Here is a 19,227-nt window from a genome sequence, read left to right as displayed (position 1 = left end):
TACCCATCCTCTGGCTTTTTTCCAAAAGGAAACAGAAGCTGTATTCTCTGGTGCTCTGCCGGGCCTTGCACAGAGTCACCGCACCGTGCACCCGCAGCCCGGGAACTACCCTGCCAACCTTCCCCTCACAGCTGCCCTTCTCTCCCAATATGGCGGCCTCGCCCTGCCTCCCCTCCCAACATGGCGGCGGGACGGCCCATGTGCCCCCTTGGAACGCACTCAACATGGCAACCCACTCCCACCGCAAAGAGCTCACGGCGGCGCGGCTTGACCTTCCCAACATGGCGCTCTTCCCCACGTGACTATTTGCTCCTCCCTCTTCCGTGATCACGTGAGGCAGGGCCGGGTGGCGCATGTGCAGTGTCCTCTCTGCCGCGGCCAGAGCGGCGGCTGCCGCGGCGCTGAGGGAAGATGGCGGCGCCGGTGCGAGCCGTCACCCCGGCGACGCGGCGGCCCCGGCACCGGCTGCCGTGAGGGCTCGGCTCGGCCTGGCCTAGGCCCGGCCTGGCCCAGCAGGTGAGCGGCGACCGCGGGGCGGGAGCGGCCCCTCCTCAGGGAGCGGCCCCTTGGGGTGGGCCGAGCCCTGCGGGGGGTGATGGCCGAGCATGAGGGCCCCGTGTGGGGCCGAGCCCCTGAGGATCCTGTGTGGGGCTGAGGCCGCCGTGCGGGGGCTGAGCCCCTTCGTGAGGGTCCCGTATGGGGCTGAGCCCCGGCCCCGTCCGCGTCCCTTTATTTACGAGGGAATATTTAGGGCAGAGCCTCCCTCCCCCTAGGGGTGTTGTCGCCGTGCTGAGGGTCTCCGTCCTCAGCCCCTCGTTTCTGGGGGGCTCTTTTGGGGATCAAAGCCCGGGGTTCCGCCCCAAAGCGGCAGTCGGGTGATGCTGAGTTGTGCTGTGATGCTCCTTGTCCCCCGAGGGGGCACTGAGGTCTATCGGTGCCAACACAAAGGTGAGCCTCAGCCAGGCTCCCAGAGCAGCAAATAACTGCGGATTCCCACGCTGAGCAGCTCACACCTCGCTTCGTGGCCTGCTTGTGCCGTGCTCCGAGTCCTTCCCGTGGAGGCAGCCCTGTGCTGGGCTGCGTGTCCCTCAGCTCTGCATCGCTCCCCATTGTCTCGCAGCTGATGTTCTCCTGCCTGTGGTGTGGGAACGGCTCTTCTTGATTGCCGCAGCCCCGCGGAGCTGTGTCCCTGCGAGGGAAGGGCCCTGCTCCAGGCTTTGGAGCTCAGGCTTTGCGTTTCTAGAAGCTGTGAGCAGGAGCGGAGCCTCAGTGTGAGCCAAACTTAATTCGTGTTGAGAGGGAGAACAAAAGAGAAGTCGGCAAAGCCTTGTTCAACTGAAATGCATCTGTAGTATGGTGTAACGTAGGGCTGTTTTGTGTTTGTAAGATAACCCACTGAGTGCTGGGGGTGTCATTTGTAGTCAAATAGATTTAATTATCGTTAGTAAGACTGGCTTATGCTACAGCTGGAAGAGCTTTGGCGGAAGAGTTGTAACTATATGTGTGGACAGATAGCTTTCATCTTGGTAGAAGTCTTCCCTTTACTAAAGGGCTGTGAATCTGCTTAAAACGCATTACATCTGAGATGCTGCTGACCTAAATTTGGAACCCGAGCGTAATGATAGAGCAGCCACCTCCTGTCATCACTCGCATCCTGGAGCCTGGATCAATATATTGCATTGGAGGTGGCCTTGCAAAGCCCTGAACTGCTGATGATGCTGCAATGTCCTCGCAAAGTGCCCCGTTGGTGCATGGCACAGTGCAGCACCTCCAGCCTGGGCTCAGGGAACTTGTCCATCTGGAGAACCAAACCCCCTGAGCCAGGTGTTAGTGGTGAGTTTCTCCCAAGTTTCCAGCTATTTCCACATTTCCTTATTCCTTATTGCTCAATTCTCCTTTGTTTTCCTTACGCTTGTGCTGGAACAGGGGGAGAATGCTGCTGCTTTCCCTTAGGCTGTGTCCCTCAGGGTTCCCTGGGGAAATCTCATTGGGCTTCTCCAGTGGAGGCAGCCTGAACAAATCCTGGGTGATTTTGCATAGTGAAGATGCCTGTGTGTTTTTCTTCTTGTGTCACCTGATAGTTATCTGATAGGTGGCTCCACCCAAGCAGCAATTTTTCCACAGTGGCAAGTGAAATTCTCTGCAAAGCGCTTGAGGTTGAAAAGCAGTATGCAGCACGGTTGTGTTATTGTACTTCTTCACGTATGTTGCTTTAGTCTCATCCACAGCAGCACGTAGAACTTGAAAACAGAGCTCACTTGAGCCTATAGTCACTGGGGCTTGAGTTTCCTCTGTTTGGCTGCTGGAGAAACCCAGGAATGCTTTGTGTGGAGACAGGGATGCTCAGTTCCCTGCGCTTTCCCAGAACGCGACTGACTTTTAAATACACATTTTCAGGGCTTCCAAAGGCTGTGGGGCTGCAGCTCAGCTTGCTCTCCTCCCTGCCAACTTGAGCCGTTTCCACAGGATGTGACTGAGCATGTCTGGAAAAGGGTTCCCACTTTCTGTGTAAACAGAGCTGTGCATCCAAGGGAAGTCCTTTTCCCTGTGTATTTAGTCATTGTAGGCTTTATTGTACAGCATCGATTCAGGCTTTGCCCTAACACATTTACAAGGCTGAGCGCAGATAAACCAAAAGCCCTTTGCTTCCAAATTGTGGCGTGGGGTGAGGATAGCTACAGCAGCTTGTGGGAGGCATCAGGGCCAGGAGGTTTGGTCCAAACCCTGATAAAAACCTTTGAGAAGAGGACTGTGGCTCTGGCAATGTGCTTGGTGGGTGCTGCTCTGGATGCGAGGCCCTTTCAGAGTGTGTTCCTGACATAGGGACTGTGTGCAATTGAGATACCTCCTGCTTCCTGATGTACTTTGAAATTCATGTCAAAATCCCTTTCAAACTTGCTTACGCCTTAGATGAAAGAAGAGCGGGGTGACACAGATGCGTCCAAAACTGTGGCTGGGAACTTGGGATTGTGCAAGATGTAAAAATGCCGTTCTTGCCTTCAGGAGCTTGCTATTTCGGGAGCTGCACGTGTTCTCCTAGAGCCTCGATTAATTCACTTTGGATTGTGCCGCAGAGTGTGTTCGCTTCCCCATTTCTATGGCAATTTTAAAAATATTTATCTTTGCTAGCTGAACACCTACTGAAATACCCCCAAATTAAACCAAAAGCGTTCGCTTTCCCCCTCTTGTCCATGATTTGTGGCTCCAACAGGTTGTATCTCTTCCTATGTTTTCGACTCATTTTGAAATAATTGTCTGGGCTATTCAGTTCTGTGCTGTGCCAGATTTAACATAGTTTGGGGTTCTGAGGGTTTAAAGTGCTTCTTCAGAAAAACTCTTGCTTTCTCCTCCTGCTCCTGCTGGTTTCATCTCATTCCAGTTGCTCCTGGTGTTACCAGGTTCTTTTAAAAACGAAGTGAGTGCGATATCGCCGTAATTGTGCCAAAAGCAAACGAGCAATCCAAAGAGCAGCAGCCACTTTTGTACCGCATGGAGCTAAAATTACCGAGTCCAGTTCCTTGTGTGCCCACCTTTACTCTGTCGCTTTGAATGCATACTCTTCCTGCATTTGTCTGTAAGCTGCCTGTTTTTTCCCTGTTGCAAGAGGGGGAAAAAACCTTTGGGAGCAGCAGTGGCCCATTCTGCAAATGTGGGCTGGGGGGAGCCAGGCTCTGTTTGGGGTGTGGGATTGGAGGTCTGCAGCAGGGGGTCGGGGTGAGTTGAAATCAGAAGTTCCTTGCATTTTAGGTCGCAAATGTGAATTGGGCATCTGATTCTTGTCTTCTTTCTTAGTACTGTAAATGTGGTGTTTCTAAGCCTCGGCAAACAGGCTTGGTTGGCTGTGTTTCATCAGGAGGCTGAGGCTGGGCAGCTCATCTCGGGAGCTGCAGGAGCTGAGCGTTGCTCAGTGCTGCTGTGCCCGGTGCTGCTGGATGTCCTCAGCTGCTGCAGTTAGTAGCACGGCTGAAAGCTGCAGATATCGATTTAAATTAAACCTTGGCCACTGAGCCTGCAGTAATATGTGGCTTTTTCCAGAGCATCCTTTTATTGGCCTGAAAGTCAGTTCCACTGAGCTCATCTTTGCATCAGAGGAGATGTCTCAGGGCTGCTCGTTCCTTCGTTTCTTAGCGAGCAGAGGAACATTGTGCTTCCTACAATTAGGCTGCAGGGCAGTTTTGCTCATTGCAAACACGAAATCCTTCCATTCCTCTGACAAAGAGCACGTGGGGGGCACGAGAGGTTGGCGTGTGAGCGTTTGCTCAAATGGGCTGCCCTGCAGCAAACCTTCCCTCGACCAGCATTCACATTGTCCTGTGCAGGATTTGTGGGCTCTTTGGGCATAGAAATGGGCGCTGAGATGTCTTGAAATGCAGAAGTGATGCTTCTGAGTTGGATTTTCCATCTTATTATTCATACATTCAAAACGTGGCTGGTTTTTAGGTGTGTTTTCCTGAGGGCCCAGTTGTACATTTGTCTGAAATCTACGTACAGGGTGACCAATGTTAGTGGCTCAGTAGCTTTAAGGGATGTCAGGAGAAGGTAGGCAGCACTGTGCAGCTTCTAAGGCTGTCTTCTAAATAATTAATTTAGCAACAATTCTACAAGCACTGCCTATGAGCTCCTGAACTATCTTAAGAAAGGAGGGAGATGGCAGTTATTCCTGGTATCTGTCCATTGACATTATCAAGCAAGAATTTTTGCTGAGGAATCATGGCAGGCACTTTTGGGTGAGTCTTGGACTTGATGTCTGTGTTGGGTGGTTTTGTCTGGGCAGATAAATCCTCAGACAACATGTGATATGGCACATTTTCCTGTACGATCTTATGATGCATTTTCAAGTCTCAGAGCCTGTTTGCTTGCTTTGGGATCGTTCTTATTTTCTGGCTAGCCAATTTGCCTTCACTTTGGGATTCTTTTTATTTTTAGAAAACCCTCAGGTGAGAATTCATGCAATGAATGGCTTGCAGGGAGCCAGCAGAGGGAGTGCATGAGCATAGAACACCACGTCTTTGCAAGTCCGAGTTGAGGGTGGTTTTGGTGGAGGGAATCAAGGGCAAACCTAGACTCAGGTAGTACAGCTGGTCATTGCACCCAAGCAGAACAGTTTTCAAAAGTGGCCAAATTTGGTTTCAGGTTACTGGGGCGGTCACTTAGTGCCTAGAACCCCGGCTGGGATGAGTATCAGCTGCTCTGTTTTGGCTGGGGTAAAGGAATGCTGCGTTGCTGAGATGTCAGAGGTGGAAACGTGCAAGCAGCAGCCTGCATTTTGTATCAGGGAATGGGTATGGATGGCTGGATTGCTCTTGAACCAAAAGCTAACTGTATTTAATGCCCAGCATGGTTAAACTGGGGGTTTGTTGGCCAACAGCATGTGCATGAGCTCGAGCAGCTGCTTCTGTGCTTCTCCAAGCAGCTCTCCCCTCACAGAGCTTTCTGCAGGTTTTCCATGACTTGAGCTAGTTTCAGGTTAATAACACCAGCCAAAGAAAACCTTCAGTCACCCTTGTTAGGGAGGCTTTTGGCTTTTTGAAGATGGGATATTTGCGTTCTCCACTTACTTAGCAGCTTTGTGCAGTGATGGCTGGTCCTGGTGCTTTTGCCTTTTGGTCTGGTTCTTGATTGATGAATATTTTATTAAGCTTTTAAGCCAATTCTGATGCTTCAGGTTTCCTTCTGTTTATCCCATTTGCAGATTCTAGTGACACGTTTTACTGTGCTGTTACTGAACACCGCAGTTTCCTTTCATCCTCTTGAACCATGCTCTAAGTGAGAAGTGTGCACAACACGTGCTGTTTAGGATAAAATCCAGAACGAACCTCAGGTTTTCTTCATCACTTTCAGTGCTTTAATTTTGTAGGAAGCCAGCTTAGGGAGTGTAATGCTGGACTTGCATACAGGCTTGCCTCCAGAGCCCTTACAACAGCACTGGCTTTCCAGGCAGGGCGTGCAGCAGGGAGGTGGCATCGAGAGGGAGAGAGAGGAATTTTGCAACTTGCAGATGGAATTTAGGAAACCTTTCTCTTCAGAGCTGAAGTCTTACATGGAGGAAAAGACAATTTCCTGTTGAAAAGCATCCGAAGGGGAAATGCAGGGCTTCAAAGAACTGGGAACTGCCTGTTTTGCAGGGATGAAAAGCAAAGCTTGGTGCAGGTGTCTGCAAGGTCTCGCTCATTCATCCTTCCAGCACTGCCATGTTAGGTCAGATGCTTGTGGAGCCGTGCAGACAGGATATTGCTCATTGTTCTGTTTCCCAGAGGCTTTTTTTTTTGCCTAAAATCTGCCTTTTTTTTTCTCCTTGCCGAACTTGTCTGGCAATTGGTTTTCAAGCAAGTCGGCTCTCACTAGTGCAAGTGTCTGAGGGCTTGAAGCAGTGCGTTATTTAACGCTCAGTGCTTTGTGCTAGCAGAACAAAATGATATCCTTACCCCCAAATCACAGGCAATTAACCGTGCTGATACTGTTAATCATTTGAAGCAGGGCTGGTGCCTGCTGTAGAGTGAGTGGTGTTAGCAGAAGGGAGGGAAGCTGCCATCCAAGCTCTTGGTGGCATGGCTGCTCCAGAGCCCTTGGAGCCTTGTTTTGAACTAGCTAAGCAAATAAGCCCAAATGCTCTAAATGTCTCCTTAAACACAGCTCTGCTGTGCCTGGGGCTGGTGACAAGCAGCACAGGCGCTTGCAAAGTATGAGGAAGTGTCTGTAGCAGGTTAGAGGCGGTTGCTGTCTTCCACCCCTAAATTAACCCTGTAGCTACTGATTGCCAAGCGCAATTAAAAGTTCTGCAGAGTCCCTTTCTCCTTCCAGCTGAAGCAGCCAGCAAGGGCTGGGCCATGTAATACACCTTGATTTTTTTTTTTTCTCCAAGTGAGAACGTAGCTTCTACAATTATGTTTGGATAGCGAGTTTGTTGTGGCATGTGAAAATGAGCATTCCCTTCTGAGTAATGCACTGTGACTCAGTACTATTGCATGGCTGCTTATTTTCATTCAAGAGCTTCTTGTCATTCAAGAACTTTCCCTTTGGAGGATTTTCCTTTCCTAAAATCTGTTGACTTTATAAAAAGAAGTCGTCAAAAGCTCTGCGGGTTCAGTCACTTCTTTGACAGCTGAGCAGAGGAGGAGGGATCTCAGGATGGGAACCACCAATGCATCCCATGCCTGTGAGCTGGAGTCCGTGGGACCAGGAGTGATGCCTGCAGGTAGGGAAACCTTGCTGTGTCAGGAGGGGTTTTGCATGAGCAGAATGTTTGCTGCCTTCTGCAACCAGGTTTTGGGGGGCGTTTTCACTTGGCAGTTTTCTCGTCTGCACTTCGTGTTTCTTCTCTGTCCGTTCCACTGCAGCAGCTAATTATTTTAGCAGAATAACTAGCAGGTTCTTAAGTAGATTCAGGATGGGGGGGAAGGGGGATGGAAGTGCTCAGAGAGGAGGAAAAGAGTTATAAAATGTTTTGCCAGCTGGCAGGGTAGCAGCTCTTAGGATCAGTCAGGCAAATGGGATCGGTGCTGGCGGAGCTTGGCTTCGATCGCCCTTTGAGTGTTTCTGTACCCATTATTTGAAGCAGCTGAGATGATTTGGTAAGGCTTTAGGCTGACTTTTAAATGCTCCGAGATGCTTTTGTTCCTGCAATGTAAGGGCTCTCCCCTGGGCTGGGGGGCTGTAAGGTGTAAAGCACAGGGTGAGGCTTGGGGTGCTTTGTAGCGATCAGCCAAAGCAGAGCGGGGCTGCGGGATGATTCACTGGCAAATGAATCAAATTGCACGTGCTTTTTGATGAGACACAGCTGTGCAAATCACTACACTGCAGCTTTTCGAGTGCTGGTGTCGCTCAGATATTAATTTTAGTCTGTTTGGAAGCTGCAGCCCAGCTCAGTATGAGGAGAGAGCATCTGGAGAGCATCTTCTCTGCCCTTGGGACAGCTAGCGCAGCTACTGACATGGGATTTTCTCCTGTGGATGTGCTGACTAATTGCTAATAGGAGCTGGTGGGGTACTTGAGCTTTGTGGCCTTTTTGCTTTAAGGCATCGGGGCAGGGTTAGAGCAGAGGGCTTTTGCCATCACTGAGGAAGATGAGCGGTGCAATCTGGAGTCATTCCCAGCCCCCTGGTCTCGTGCCCTATAAACAAGATCCACATCCGTAGCAGGTCAAGCTTGGTGCCCAAATAACCCTTCCACTTGCCTTTTGGGAGCTGAATTTGTTACTAATCTTGTTCTCCTTACGAAAAATAGCACATTGTGGGTGTGAACTTAGAGGATGGTTATTTGTAATGCTCAGATGCTTAGGAAATGAGGATCTAGCTAAGTGGGTGCATTTGAGTATAATGAAATAAAGTGGTCTGGTAAAGCTGTAATGAAGTCCTGAATGCTCTGCTGCCCTTTTCATTTCTGTGAAGGGAAGGCAGAGGCATTTCCTTGCTCTCCAGAGCACAGGCTGCCATCCCGATGCCCTGCCAGCTTCCTCTTCAGCCTGCTTCCTGTAATTTTACAGCAAGAATGTTGGGATTGCATGTGTGTGTTTAATGAGCATTACAAAGAAGATGTCTGGGAGAGATGTGCCCAGCAGGAAGCTGTGCTGGGAAGCAAACTTGGGCTGATTTTAATCGTGGTGTCATGCACCCTGCCTCTGGGTGCTAGTTGCTGTAATCTCAGCCCTACGAGACCACTAGTATCAAAGCTGGCACATTTGACATCCCAGGAAGAATAAAAACCATCTCTGCAGGTCCAGGTTTGTTTCCTCACCTTCTTCCTTAGGGAAGCCTTTCACAGCCAAGCAGCACTGTCAGACACAGGACCTATCCTCCTCCTGTGAGTGTGGGAAACCAGGCGAGGCTCCCTGCAACTTCTGCACCTGCAGGGATGCACAGACACCTGCAGATCACAGGAGAACACCAGCAGGGCTTCCTGCAGCTCCTGCCATGGCAAAGCAGGTGCTCTCCTCCACCCTGAGCTGCTTGCACACAGTGGTATTCACAGCTTGTCTTCTTCCAAATCTCGTAGTAAGATCTGTGCCTGTGATTATTCCGTGTTGTGGAGCTCCAGAGGATTGAAATTGGGATTTGATAATTGGGTTATTTATAGTTGGGGGAAAAAAAAGCCTTACTAGGAGGGCATCCATTCTTGCACTTCTCAGCTGACATCTTCCACTGGGTTTTGCACGTTATTTAAATAGTGAATAAAAGCTGTTGGGAAATGCACATCACCATAATCTTTGCTTTTAAACCTACTGAGCCAAGACTTATGTTCAGCTTTGTCATCCCCAGGTGTCCTGCTGTACCTGGTCTGGATGTGCTCCTGTTTGCTTTTCCAGCACGTAACATACTAATAGGGTGTGAAGTACCTTCTATTCCCTGCCTCCTTTTGCTGCCCTGGTTATCCAGATGTAAGGCTTCTGCTTCCCCCAGCTTGAGCATGACCCTCGTGTCCAGGGCTGTGGTGCTGGGAGCCTTTGCTTTCCTGCAGCACTGTGTAAAGCTGGAGATGAACACCTGTGCTTGCTGGCTATGGATGCTCTTGTTTGGGAAAGACCCGACCCACTGGTTTTTGTTGGTTTTGTTTGTCTGATTTTAGTGCAACTCTGGTTTCTGCTGAAGGTTGACAGCCCCTCAGGATTTGCTGAAGTTGCTTCTTCGGGGACGCTGACAAAAGTGGAGTAATGCTGTCTAGTGTCATTCTTCTGGTGGTGAATTAGTTGTCACAGCGAGTTGAAAGGCAAAACCAGCATCTCTTCCTGAAATGTGGGGTTATTTCCTAGGAAATAGGGTCTGGGGCTCTGCTTTGCAGCAGCTGGCATAGGTTTGGTGACCCCAGCCTATAAACCATCCAATGAGCCAAACCGAATGAGTCTGCTTCTTAAGATAGCTTTCCTTCATTGTATAGTTCTGTCGCTGTTACCTAGTAATGTTACGTGTCCTGAATGGCTGGAGTTGCAATATTCCATCCTGTCATCAGCAGTCAGTCCTGCTCAGTGGCCAGGCAGGGGCATGGCAAGATTGGATTGCAGTGGTTATGGTTGGACTAGATGATCTTTAGTGGTCTTTTCCAATGGTAACGATTCTGTGATGTGTTTGCTGCCCCAGCAGAGGCAAGCCTCCTTGCTTCGGTGATGCTGGTGGTTGAGCACTTGTTTTGAGCCTGTTGTCCTCACGCAGAGGAGGCTTGCTTATGAGCTCGTTCTGAAGCTGTGTGCAGCCTGCTTCAGAGCCTTGCAAAAACCACGTCCTTGGTTTGGAGCGTACTGGTACAGAGCTTAGTGTAGACCTTTTTGAGCGACGCGCAGAGTTTGCACATACTGCAGTTTATATTTCTGATGCTGTCGGGTTTCTTTTGGTCACCTCAGTGTCGTCTTTTTTCCCCTTTAAAGCTGTGAAGTGGAATGCCATGGCCAGCTCCTCAGACAGTGAAGATGACAGTTTCATGGCCGTGGATCCAGAAGACGCTGTGGTCGAAGGGACAATGGAGCAAGATGAGGAGCCGCATGCTGAGCTGGAGGTGGAGGAGCCCAGGCATAACAGATCCATGCTGGAGCTCCCCGAGGAGGTTTTGGAGTATATCCTGTCCTTCCTTTCCCCCTATCAGGAGCACAAAACTGCTGCCCTTGTCTGCAAACAGTGGTATCGACTAATCAAAGGTACAAACAGCTGTAGTGAGAATGCATGTACTGTGATTGTGAGAACATGGATTTGTATTCCAGCTATACTCTTGTGTTTCACTTTAGGCTCGCCTGTTGCTTTCCACTTTAACTCAGAAATGTTGTTACAGCAAAATGTCTGTTGGTTTCCTTGCTTTGCTGAAGCGTTGCTGGTAGCTCCGGTGCTGCACATCAGAGCTGGATGTGCTCCTTTGAAGTAGGAAAAAGCAAAACCCTAAACCCCCTACAGCAGAGTTGCTCGCTTATTACTGCTTTTGAACACTACCTATATGCTGCTAACGTTGACCCTGCATTCAGCCTTCTTCCCTGGCACACACACAGCAGTCCTCCATTCCCAGCATCCCATGTCCAGTGTGGCTGTAGTTGTGCTTCGTGTGCAGGTTGCCCAGTGATTACATTCCTAAAGTCTTTGCTTTTGGCTGGAAACAAGACAGCATCTGGTTCTTACAGCTCTGCTGAAGATAAGTGGCAAAGTATAAACTGCATCTACATTAATACAGATCTACATATTCAGATTTCCTGAAAGGGTAGCCCTGAGATACAAATACTTCGCTGTGTTTCTGTGCAGCATTAATTCTGAAGCCTTATGGGGATATTTTAATGCTATATAGATGTGATACAACAGACAGTTTTATTTGGATCCTTGTGCAGACTCTACCTCTTGGCTCCCAGTGTTCTGAACACACTGGGTGACTTCTGCTGTGTTAGACTGTTGGACATGCGAGTTTTGATAGCAGGCTTCATAAAAACAGGCAGTTTGAGAGAAAAACCATGGTTAGATCTGTGGGAAATTAGGCAGGCTGCTGCACTAGGGCAGCTTGTTTCTTCTGGAAAATGCAGAGCAGGTGTCAAGTGAGAAATGTCTGCATTCTGCCCCCGGCTCTGCATGCAGCTGGGCAGGTGTGTGGGGCAATGTCTCACTTGTGGCCTTGTTGCACATGTGAGGCATTGCTGAGATTCCAAGCATTCTCTGCTTTGCCCAGTGTTTAACAGGCTTGGATAAAAACACAGCTACTTCACAAGTAAGCGTTGCACCATTACTTTGGCATCATTTTGGGTCAGTGAATGCGCAGTGCTCTGTTACTGCTGGCTCAGCTATCCGCACCCTTTTGCTGAAAAGTTTTCAAGTGTCCGTGGCCTTGTGTTGCTGCTTTCTCACACATCCTTGTTCCTGAAGCGGCCTTAAGAGGTGCAAAGGATGCAGCTGGAATGAGCCAGCACCCGGTGAGTCACTCCAAAAGAGGCTGTGGGAAACGTCCCTGAAGTGCAGGGAGGGAAGAGCAGCCCTTGGCATTGCAGAGTCGTCCATCTGGAGCCTGCTGGGTGGTGCTGGGCAGCTGCAGTGTTTTTACAGTGTATATTGCTAACCTGTGCCCTGCGAAGCAGAGAGGTCACTTGAGGTAAATGCCCGATCTGTTTTCTTCTGGTTAATTTTTCCTGTTTGTCAGGATGCATCTGCTTTGAACCCTATGGTTCAAGTTAGGTTTCCCACACGTCTCCTGGGGACCAGCTGCTGGAGGACCCAGGGCTTCATTTTTTAAAACTTCCTGCTGTGTATCCTGGAGTGTGATTTCTCGCTGGGGGTGTTCCTGGCACAGGGCATGCAGTAAGCAAACTCCTGGGAAAAATCCCAGCAGGTTCCGGCACCTCTAAGTGCATTTGTTGCCTGAACCCAGCCACCAGCAAGGACTGGTGCAGCCCCTGTGACACCAGAGCACAGCAAGGCTCAGAGCAGCTCAGGTCTGCATGCTGTCACTGGAAGCCTCTGCTAGCGCCCAAGTGCTAGAGCTAAAGCAGAATTGCTGTGTGCTTTCTCAAAACCAGTATTTTGCTGCATGTGCACGAAGGGCTGCATCCTCTCCCCATGTACCTGCTCAGAGTGCTTCGAGGCAACAGGGATGTGGCTGAGTGGTGAGCAGGTGCTGTGGCCACAGAGCATCTGCTGAGCTGCTGCAGTCGTAAATCAGCAGCAGGCCACTTTTTTCCCACAGCAAACTGACTTCTCAGCACAAGCACAGACCTATGCTCTCCATATACAGAATGAATTGTGGCTAGGGTGCTGGCCTGCTCTGCACAGGAGCTGGAGCCATCCCCAGTGGCCAGATCCATGCTCTGGGAAGCTAAGGAGGAATACGTTCAACACAGCCACACTGCCTTTTATCACTGATATCTCCTCTTTTTATTTATTTTTAGACTCTTGCCTGGTAGCTGCAGGCATTCTCTTAACAGTACATTATTACACGTTCTTTGTCCTCAAAGATCCATTAAGGGAAGGGCAGATGCTCTTCAGGCAGAAAGTCGTGCTTGCTTGCAGCATCAGTTTGGCTGTAATTGGGGACAGCAACCTTGCCATTGCAGCTGAGAGGGACAGAAGGACCTAGGAGATGTATCAGAAAAGTAATAGGTTTAAAGTAGTGGGAAGCTAGTTCAGTGCTATGATTCTTCTACACAGTTAAACACTGGAAGAAATGTGGGGTAAGTCAGATAGCAGAAATGTAGCAAATAAGTTCAGCAATTGGTGATTTCTGCAATTGCAGAGTCCCTCTTCGTTCTCTTGAATCCTCTGAATTTCTACCAGCATAGTTAAAATCTGAACGCAGGGATTCTTAAATAATTGCTATCGTGCTGCTACTCACTGCACATCAACGTGTGATAATTCATTATTTATTTTGGCTTCTCCAAAGCTCAGTGCTTCCTGCAAAGGCTGTCATGCACTTCTTAGTAGAGCTGTGGTGTGTGTTGAATTTGGATGTGCTTGTGCAACCGTGCAGACACATTTTGTTCCTAACGTGCCCCAAATTCTGCTGACGTCTTGTCTTTCTCTAGGTGTGGCCCATCAGTGTTATCATGGCTTTATCAAAGCAGTGCAAGAAGGAAATATTCAGTGGGAGAGCCGCACTTACCCTTACCCAGGAACCCCCATCACACAACGATTCTCACACAGTAAGTAACTGCCCAGCAAAGCTCCTGATTGACCGCAGGAGGCTGTAATGAGGTGTGTGCATTGTGTCACCTGCTGCACGTGGCACTTTATGCAGCACTTCATCTCTCAGCTTGTGAGCAGCATCTTGGAGGAGGCAGAGCGTGTTATGCCTGAAAACAAAGCACAAAGGGCTGCACCCGAGAGGTATTGAAGCCAGCTCCTTTCCTGTGGGCGTGATTTGCTGATAGAAGTCAGCAATTTGGTTGACAACAGTGCTTAAATTATGGCTGCATTTTTGCCTTGCTTCCAAGTTTACAAGTTTATGGAACAGAGGAAGAGTTCCCATTGAGGGAAAGGTATTCAAATAAAACTTGGTGTTTGTACTGCAATAACAGTGAGCTGTGCCAGGCACTGGATTAGAATATGACAAAAATTCAGTCCTTGTGGTTTTGTCGCTGGGTCAGAGCTCTCTGGGAGACGGCTCTTCTGGGGAGCAAACTTCACGTTTCTGGAGGTAAATAAACATGATTTAAGTGGTGCAATTCCAAGAGCAAGTAGTTGTAAAATTTTCATATTCCTGAGGAATAATTTATGAAGCAACGGATGCACAGAATATGCAGCTTCTTGCTAGGACGAGTCTGGGAGGCATTCTGCTGATGGCATTGTGCTCTTCAAGGATTTCACTATCCTCCCAAAAAAGGAACCAGAGTTCATTGCTCCTTTTTAGCAGCAGTGCTAATCAAGTGCTTAGTGATGACTTGCAGGTTTGCATGTGTTTTCCATCAGCTTACTTGGGATATCTCACCTGCACTGGTTCCTCTGAGCGTGCTGCTCTTGCACTGGCTCCAGAAACATAGAATTCATAGAACATCTTTGGTTGGAAGGGACCTCAATGATCACCTAGTTCCCAACCCCCTGCTGCAGGCAGGGCTGCCAACCACTAAATCAGGCACTAGATCAGTCCAGGGCCCATCCTGCTTGGCCTTAAACACCTCCAGGAATGGGCCATCAAAGCTGCTGCATTCAGAGCCTGTGGTCTGTATTAACTTCAGTGTTTGCCAGTGTCCTGGCTCTGGTCAAGGCTTGGTTAGCAACAGAAGCATTATTAATGCACTTTACGCACGGAAAGCTAATCTGGATTAACTTGTTTGCTGATTTAAACTGCTTTTTATTTTTTATTTTTTTAACAGTTCTCCAGATCTGTGGGATCTGTTTTCCCTGCGGCAAAGCTGCATGAGTTTGTGGGTGGATTCCAATATCAGGGCCTGGAGGGAGGTTTGATCAAAGCTGGGCTGGGCTCAGATTCCTTTTTGCGAGCAGCAACAAATCATTAATCACAATGCAAAGAATCTTGGAAAACTGTGTTCTCAAATACTAATATGCAATGAGCGGAGGCGAAGTGGGAAGGGGAGGTCTGGGAAGGGGGTGCAGAGGAGGACTCACAACCCATTTTTTAGGGATGACCTGCCAGGTTTCATGGGAAGACGTCATCTGCCAGGCATGAGTCCTTTGAAGTCAACAGGCAACGGTTGCTGGCATCAAAGATTTGGCTGGGCATGCTTCTTTTCCCAAGATTTATTAGAGATATCTCAGAAGTGCTAGTGTGGAGCCAATATTTAACATGACAAGTGAGGAAATTTTAAATAGAGGTCATTGTCTCCTATAAATTCTGAAGAACGTGATAGAAAAAAAAACTTTGATAAGGAATAATTAATGTAAGTCACTGGAGTTTTACAGAGAGGGAGCATTTGTCAAGGGCTTTGATCATATGACAAGTTTGGCTGATAAGAGACTTTATGGATGGGCTGTAGGTTGGCTGAAGGATTTAACTGAAGCCGCATAACACTGTGCAATTATCAATAATGCTATTCCCTGAGATTTAAATACATAGGCTTACTGGAAGAAGTACTCATAGGTTTCTGGGGTGAAGACCAGGTAGTTTTGTGAAAGTGTAAAGTTTGCAATAGTCGTCTAATCGTCTTCTTTAGCTGGAATGTGTAAACCTATAGAGATCATACCAGCAGGGTGACTCATGCAGTGAAATCACTGGCCACAGTCAGAAAGTGATGTCAAAAGGTGAAAGAATGCAGAAAAGGAAAGGCCTCAAAGGAATGTCGACTGTTGAGCCGGAAATATTCTTCCTTTGATGAAAGAGGTGGTTCTGCAGTGACTACATTTAAGTACTGATTTTTTCCATGCAGATTGGGGAGCATGGTACCGGCCTGGTGACTAATTGAACAAATTTACCCTGAGAGATGAGAGAGAGGTAAAAGCTGGAAAGCTGTTGGTGTTACAGGAAGGGACGCTTCTCTCCCAGGAGCAAGGGGACCCAGGAGCAATGGCTTTCTTTTGTCTGTCAGCTTTGCTGAATATGTCACTGCCTTCTGACCGTCCTTGGGCTGAAAGCAGCAGGAAAATAATGAAATTGTAAGTCTGGGGTTGTTTTCAAAGGAGACAGATAGCTTTCTCATCTCGTCTCTTGGCTGAACCTCTCCTCCAGCAACTGCATTTATGGTGCTGCATCTCCTGTCCTTAGTCCAAGTGCACTTCCAGACATGTCTGAGCTCTTTCAGGCTAGGGAAGTGATCTCAGGAGGTGACACAGCTGTGTTCAGGGACAGTTTTAAAGCCATTACGTAGAGACGTGACAATGGTCAGCAGTAAGGCTGAAGTGCTATTGTGAACTGGAGCCACGTATCAATGGGAGTTCAGCAGCCTGCTGACTTTTCCCTCTCTCTGATGGGGAATCTGACCTCTGAACTTGACTCCTGTATATATAGATTACTTTATTTTATGTACTTGGTGTTTAAAAAGTCAATGCCTTCTGATTATCATAAGGAGCATCTGGGTTGCATTTAGGTTTCCCTTCCCAGTTGTGGCCTGCTGATCTTTATTTTGGTTCTCTCACACTTTGGGTGCAAATCTCAGATGCTTTCTTTGTGGCTGTTGTGCAGCACAGAGGGAAAACAGGGAAAACCTCTTCTTCCCTGGGTTTCTTCTACCCCCAGAAAGCCTGGTATCAAACTGGAGTTTTCACTTGTGCTTTTGCTAATCACTTTTTTTTTTCCTCAAACTGATCTGTCTTCCTTGGCTTCAGAAGCTTTGAATGGTGTGCTGAGAAGAAGCAGGAAGGCACAGCCTAAATTATTTTGGTCTAGGATTAAAATACATGCTGTGCGGACGTCACGGTGCCTGGCTGGCTGGTCGCTCTTTTATCTCCAAATAGAGGAGAAGAATGCTGCCACCTCCCCTCAAAATAATAAATGAGCTGCACTGTGTGAAAGCAAGAGTGCCAGGGGCTTGGCATGGGGAGGAGATAGGCAAGGCTCTCAACCTGTCGTGGTTAGGGAGCGAGTAAGCCTCTAAGGATACCATAAAGCTTTCAAGAAATGTTGGTCCTGCTCATTAGTTCTTCCTTGCTATTCCTATCCTGCTCCCAGCAGATGTGCTGGGGGTCATGCAATCCATCTCCTTCTGTTTATTACCAAGCCAGCTTATATCCCAGCCCAGGTAAATCCTGAAGCCTGCACGGTTACTCCACCACTGTTTTACCCCCACCCAAAAAGCAGCTCCTCGGGTACTTCACATGGTGTGTAGGTGTGTGCTGTGCACCTTGACGAGATGTGGTTTGAGATGAAGGCTTCAGCTGCAGGCAAGGGCCCCGAGGTGCACATGGAGAGAGCTGGGTGGTCTCGCACCACCGGGGCCAGCTCAGGACGCTGCCCTCATGCGTCCCCATCCCACTCTTCCCCCAGTCCTGCTGTGTGGCCAGCTGCTGCAGCAGCAAAAAGCCAAGGGCGTGAAGGCCGCTGGCTTTTCAGCAGGCTCTCAATAGGGGAAGCAGGTGATCTGCATGACAAGCCCCACATCACACAATAGGGCCCTTGGCAAAGGCCACTGCTCCGGCGCTGCCCTCCGCAGAGCTGCAGCATTGTGCTGGGTTACTGTGTGATTCATTCGCTGAGATGGCGAGATGAATGTCCCTGGTGTACGGCTGGGTGGGCTGCATTAAAGGGCTCTTCCTCTCTGGAAAGGCTGTCCCAAAAGGCTGCCGTGCTGGGCTGCTGGAAGCCAGGGCTGCACTTCTGGTCTGGAGCAAAGCCTTTTCTCTTGTACCAAAATGGGACATCGGCACGTTTAGTCCTTTCAGTCCACATACTCCTCTCTGCATTTTGGATTTATTTCCTGCTGATGTCTTGTGTGGGTACAAGCTCCTCTGGAGCAGTCCTGTTTCCTGCCAGGCCAACCAATCCGAATATCTTTTTATTTTGTAACTTCTGGAGCTGGTGTACAGCTGCCCACAGCAAGTGATGTAGAGAAAGAGGAGCTGTGCAGCTTGCACCCCTACACATACATACCTTGGCTTTTATTTCAGCACAAAATACTAGCTGTTTGTCAGAACTGCTGCGCTAATCTTGCAAATATACGCTGAACTTGAATTTCCTTCTTGCTTCTTGGTCTTTTTTTATTGAAGTTGCCCTGCCCTCCCACCACCCTTGACCTTGCTGCTTGCCTTGTGTTGGTTATTTATGGTGCTGCGTGGTCCCAAGTGCCCTGGGGGAGCTTCTGCATGCCCTCGCCCCAGGGCCACATGCTGCTCCTTGCCTGAACTTTGTCTTGTTCTTTTGCCTTTCTGCTGTATATTTTCCAATATATCGCTTGTCACTGCGAGGGAGATGCTTCCTGCTCCCTCCAAGCCCCAGCTGATGCTCCTTGGCTTTCCCAAAGCACAAAACACCTCCACTTTCTCCTACACGCTGGTAGATGTGTGCATGGATATGAGTTACTGTGATTGCTTGCTACCAAACTTGATAGTACATCAAGAACTCTCTGCACAGGCATTGCTCATGTTAAGAGGACTAATATTAGGTATTTAGGACTTTGCTGAGGGCTCCTGTAGAGGATCCCATAGCTGTGTGGGGCTCAGATGTTGTATGAAATTAGCAGGGCTAGTTCTGTGAGGAGGGAAATGCAGAAACTGAGCAACACTGCCCGTGTCGTCTTGTCTGTGATTTTAATCACAGTGCTTCAGTTTTTTGAGCACGTAGCCCTATCTGCTCTGTGCATGTTTGATTTACAGAGGTGCCTGGGTACCACGGACACCAAGGTGGCCAAATGCAGTTGTTTGAATTCTTTTACTGCTGAGTTTGGTTATGGGCCAAAAGCTTGCTTTTCCCTAGGTGTCACTGAGGGGCCGTCAAGCACTGCATTCCCTCCCCGCTCTGCTTCCCACTGCCTAATCCTTCTCCCTGACAAGCAAAAGGGATGCTCCTGTAGGATGCCTGTGTTTCAGTGGTGCTTATTTGTGATGAGATAAGGTGAAATGCTGTCAGCTTTGGAAAAAGAGAGTAAGTGACCGTGTTTAAACATCCAGGACCATTGCTTAGTAAATCTTGGCAGCCCCGTAAGCAATATGAAATAGCTTAGAGAAGGTAAGCATGCTGAATGTGTTAATCGTAGCTAATCTAATTAACTGCAAGCTTCTAAGGCAGCTTTCTTTGCACTTTCAGGAGCAGCTCTGCTTGAGAGGATAATCGTCTTAGGTTCTTGCTGAAGGTTTACGTTGGGTTGGGGTACTCCGGAGCTAGATCATGGCTTTATCAAGGTTGCTGTGGCCTGTTGGCTTTTCCCTCATCTGAAACTGAGGGGGAAAGAAAACAAAT

General features: G+C 48.7%; 1 protein-coding gene across 1 annotated transcript in view; it reads left to right on the top strand.

Annotated features, from left to right (window-relative positions):
- FBXO42 (F-box protein 42) overlaps nt 357-19,227 on the top strand; it is a 39,568-nt gene continuing 20,697 nt past the window's right edge. The window contains exons 1-3 of the mRNA XM_021417535.1: nt 357-516; nt 10,355-10,621; nt 13,469-13,585. Coding sequence (XP_021273210.1) covers nt 10,372-10,621; nt 13,469-13,585 — 367 coding nt within the window. The 5' untranslated portion in view covers nt 357-516; nt 10,355-10,371. The remainder of the gene's footprint in view (nt 517-10,354; nt 10,622-13,468; nt 13,586-19,227) is intronic.

This window comes from Numida meleagris, chromosome 20 (genome assembly GCF_002078875.1).
Source record: "Numida meleagris isolate 19003 breed g44 Domestic line chromosome 20, NumMel1.0, whole genome shotgun sequence".
Taxonomy (NCBI): Eukaryota; Metazoa; Chordata; class Aves; order Galliformes; family Numididae; genus Numida; species Numida meleagris.
The sequence above is the reverse complement of the archived record's forward strand: the minus strand, read 5'-3'. Positions and strand labels throughout refer to the sequence as shown.